We start from the raw sequence: 4,268 nt of genomic DNA, 5'->3' as shown, positions 1-4,268 counted from the left end.
TATTATCAAAATATATGCTCTTAATCATGTATAACTTATGTGCTAAAAAGTGCATATCGAGAGAATTTTAATCTAAATCATTGTCTTTTTACGCTTAAAATAACATATGACCTACAACTCTACAAGCTATTGTTAGGAAATAGTCGGGTTATATTCCAGCTTATAAGTTAAATTGGATTTAAAATTATGTCTTTATATGTGTTTAGGTCTACCCACTCTTCATGAATAGACAATCTTGAACTTTGCATATATATTTTATAGACAACATACGACATCTTGTGGTCTGCTCCCCTTCCTTTATGCACCTTCCTCCTTTAAAACCCTACATAGTTATATATCGTTTCCCTATACTTGGATAAAGGTTTCACACTTGCTTACTCTCTCATGCTCTTCCTCTAGTCTAACTTGATCATCGACACAAGCCTCAAGATATATAGTCTAAAAAGATCTATTTTCCATGATTGTTACCAAGTTTCTAGTGGGAAAGCCATCAGTGAATTTTATGCCTCGGACCAACAATTGAGACCAAAGGAACCCAACGATGATTCTATGTTTAATCAGTAAGGAGCATCATCACCATGTGGAATGTTATTCCCATTGAAAAGTTCCATCTGTCGGATAACTAATAATTAGAGAAATTTAAGCAAGTAAATTGCACAACAGTAAACATATGTTTTGAATACATCTTTTTTAACTATAAACAAGGGTGAAGTTACAATGCAATTTTTAGCAAAACCAAGACAACTCAATTCAACTCAACTCAAATCAAAAGTTGACATAAAACAAAAGAAGTAACCCTAACTTTACTAAACTTTTTAATTGCTCTTGTGACCTATTAATTTTTGACTGGGCCTTAACTACATTAAACATTTTATTTCTCTCCCTCCACCATTTTTTGACCTGACCATTGTTTAATTCTGTTTTCTGCCATGGATGCCTGCAATTTACATCAATAAAACCCCCCATTAAGTTTTTTTTTTTTAAAGAAAACCAATAAACAAATTACATTTAAAATTTTGATTATAATTAATATATATGGTGAAAAGTACCTCTTTGTCCCAGTTGGTTCTATAGCAAATCCAAACCAATACTAAAGTTTGTATCACAGTTCCAGTCATCATGCCTATCCATATACCCTACCATATTCACAAATATCAACTTTTAATTCGGTTGATTTGAATAATGAATATGTTGAAAGAAAATGAAACAAAGCACTTGCATGATAATTGACATATGTAATAATACATGGGTGGAGGAGTAAAATCTACGGACCTTTACACCCCAGTTGGCTACAAATCCGAGAAGCAGACCCAAAGGAATGCCAAAGATGTAGTAGCAACTAATATTTATATAAGCAATCGCAGCTTGCCACCCTGCACCAATTGCCACCCCTACATTTTCGGAATAAGAATTAAAAATATATATATTTAATGTTGAACTTCTTTTAATGCCGGTTAGAGTTTATTATTAATATAAATAGAGTACATTCATTTTGGATTTTAACATACCGGAGAGCACCGGTTGAATATTGTTGATGACAATACAAGTTGCTAGCAATGAAGTAAGAGCATAAACGGCTTGTTGAACTTCAATACTTTCAACAAATATGGCTGAATACTTATGTCGAAATATGATAAGAACGGCAGCCATTAAAACACCCATGAGAAATGCAGAAATCACCACAACCACCACTGAAAATTTAGCTGCTCTTGGATGGGCTGCCCCTAATTCATTCGACACCCTTACACTGTATCCGAATATTCAATTTCCGATTTTATTTATTAATTCTCTTACTTTAATTATATATATATATATATATATATATATATATATATATATATATATATATATATATATATATATATATATATATATATATATATATATATATATATATATATGTGGGATTTGAAGGAAGTTGTTATTTATTAAAAGCTAGCTAACCTGATAGCTGCATTAAATCCAAATGCAACCATTACCACCCACCCAAGAATGTTGGTGCTGCAACATTTGTTACAAGTTAATTGATAAACGGAAATAATATTATACAACCAATTATATAGTAAATATTGATAATAATAATAATAATAATAATAATAATAATAATAAAGCAATAATTAACACTGACCATATGGAGAGTGAATCAACTGCAATTTCAGCGTTCTTTAGATATCCAGCAAAAAGTACCAATACCATGAAATACCATATTTCCAAACTGGCCAAAAGTATAATAAAAAACGTTATTTTCAACTTAATCAAATTATTTACATTCACACGAGTATTTGTTTTTTTAACTATTAAATATTTAAAATACGTCTCCATAAGGTTAACCTTAAGAATAAGACAGATCACAATAATGATTTTAATTACTTGTATACATTTCTTATATTTGTCAAAAAAAAAAATGATAGACCGCAGCTGTTCACGTGGCAGGTCAATCGCTGACAATATTTTAGGTGTGCCAACCGTGGACTTCATGTGTGAAATGAACTCCTCAACTATTTGGTTCTCATCATCATAATGGGATAAAATTTGTTTTATTAACAAGAAATTAAGATAATTTTTCATATTATAAATACTTTAAATAACATAAAAATGCAAGACCAAGTGAATAGCTTTTGAAAAAGTAAATTTAAACTGGAATTTAAAATCAAAAATAAGGTCAGCAAGCAGCTATTTGTTTATCAAATAGCTTTTGAAAAGGTAAATATCAATTTTTTTTTATTAATTTGAAGTCAAAGAGAACACATATCACGTGTGAATGTGATTAGTTCATGAAAAAAAAATACTATTATTTTAGTTAAGGGGTATGATGGTAATTAATCGTGTTAGTTACATACCACATCATGACAGCCGACGCCATAGACAGCTTCACGAAGCCCCAAAGACCATTGAAGGCGTCCCAGCTAAACCCTGACCATGCTCGACCACAGGTCCCGCTCAGAATATAAATCATCTGAGCTATCACCATCATCCACCATGACAGGTTCAGCACCAAAGCTCCGCCAGCTAATCCCCATCCCAATTTCAACATGAAAAGCCAGCTAAAAAACGTATGAACGATCAACGTTCCCGCCGATATGTAAGCCATCACCATTATCTTACTCTGCGACTGAAGAAACTTGGCGATCGGAAAGTTGAAAGCGTAAGCGAAGAGCTGCGGAATCATCCATATCGCCACCTTCCCTGCTGCATGAGATATAGCTTCGGTTTGTCCGATCAAGAGGAGTAATGGAGTCGCGAAGATGTAGAAGAACATCATGAAAAGAGCAGAAACGAAGAGGATAACCCACGATCTCTGCATATATATTCCTAACATATCCAACTGCCCTGCTCCATATGCTTGCCCACACAAAGTCTCCAGTGCACTCCCCATTCCCATCTGTCAATTTCATACATCGTATTCGATTTCGAATTTCAGAAACTTGTAGATCGATCATCCATTATCAGTCAAACAACATCTGAAACAAAGTACGATAAACTATACTATACAGTACTGACCATGATCCCAAAAGAGAAATCCCCAATGACTGAGTTTTCTATAGAGAAAGCTGCGAGATCGAGAGTTCCAACATGACCGGCGAACGTTTGAGTGACGGCGGCGAGTGAATACTGACAGACAGAAGTGAAAATCGCAGGGGCTGCAAGGTACCAAAGCTTCATTGACTCGATACCAAATTGGATAAAGAAATCATTTACTCCTTTAATCGGAGCGATATCTTTGACGTTGTTTGTGGTGAGAAACGGTGATTCTTCATTGCTCTCCATTATATTTTCAAACACGCTGTCAGTGTGAGATAAATGAAGGGATGGCAGGATCCAAATAACCTGGAAATCCCACCTATTTATTTAGAAGAAAAATATTAATTGTTTAATGGAATTCGTGAATACGTAAAAAAGTTTGAAATCGATAAATCTCAGAAAACACGTTGAAGGATGGGCAGACAGAAATGACATAGTGGAATGGAATCCGCCCTCAAATCAATTAAATCCATTGTCATTACAACTAATTAAAGTCCATCGAATCCATTTCCCACCTATTTATTTACAATGGTAATCAGAAGAAAATTATTTAAAAATAAATAAATAAATAAAACTATATATTATTTTAAGTAATCTTTGAAGATCAGTAAATCTCGTGATACACGTTGAGATATATCCAATAATTAAATTTATCAGTCAACTCCATCAAACATTACTCTAAAATTTTACAATACATTTATAATTATTATACACTAAAACCCAATAACTTGTACAAGAATTCCAAA

The 4,268-nt window shown here is 33.0% G+C and overlaps 1 protein-coding gene across 1 annotated transcript; it reads right to left on the bottom strand.

Moving 5' to 3' along the window:
• Window positions 1-669: 669 nt before the first annotated feature.
• LOC145129974 (protein DETOXIFICATION 31-like) lies at window positions 670-4,005 on the bottom strand. Its single transcript, XM_079064849.1, has 8 exons — window positions 3,502-4,005; window positions 2,841-3,382; window positions 2,129-2,215; window positions 1,945-2,001; window positions 1,509-1,747; window positions 1,273-1,391; window positions 1,050-1,136; window positions 670-937 (listed from the first exon to the last, which is right to left on the bottom strand). The coding sequence occupies exons 1-8, from the start codon at window positions 3,766-3,768 to the stop codon at window positions 872-874; spliced, it is 1,464 nt and encodes a 487-aa protein (XP_078920975.1). The 5' UTR covers window positions 3,769-4,005; the 3' UTR covers window positions 670-871.
• Between the last annotated feature and the right edge of the window lie 263 nt (window positions 4,006-4,268).

The sequence above is a fragment of the Lactuca virosa genome, chromosome 1 (genome assembly GCF_052849685.1).
Source record: "Lactuca virosa cultivar CGN04683 chromosome 1, Lactuca_virosa_CGN04683_v6, whole genome shotgun sequence".
Lineage (NCBI taxonomy): Eukaryota > Viridiplantae > Streptophyta > Magnoliopsida > Asterales > Asteraceae > Lactuca > Lactuca virosa.
This window is presented reverse-complemented; position numbering and strand designations above follow the sequence as displayed.

Coding starts and splice junctions, on each gene's coding strand:
- LOC145129974 (XM_079064849.1), bottom strand. CDS start 3,768: ATGGAGAGCAATGAAGAATCACCGTTTCTCACCACAAACAACGTCAAA. Junction 1,137..1,272: donor TAGCCAACTGGGGTGTAAAG/GTCCGTAGATTT, acceptor TGAATATGGTAG/GGTATATGGATAGGCATGAT. Junction 938..1,049: donor GAACCAACTGGGACAAAGAG/GTACTTTTCACC, acceptor TGTAAATTGCAG/GCATCCATGGCAGAAAACAG.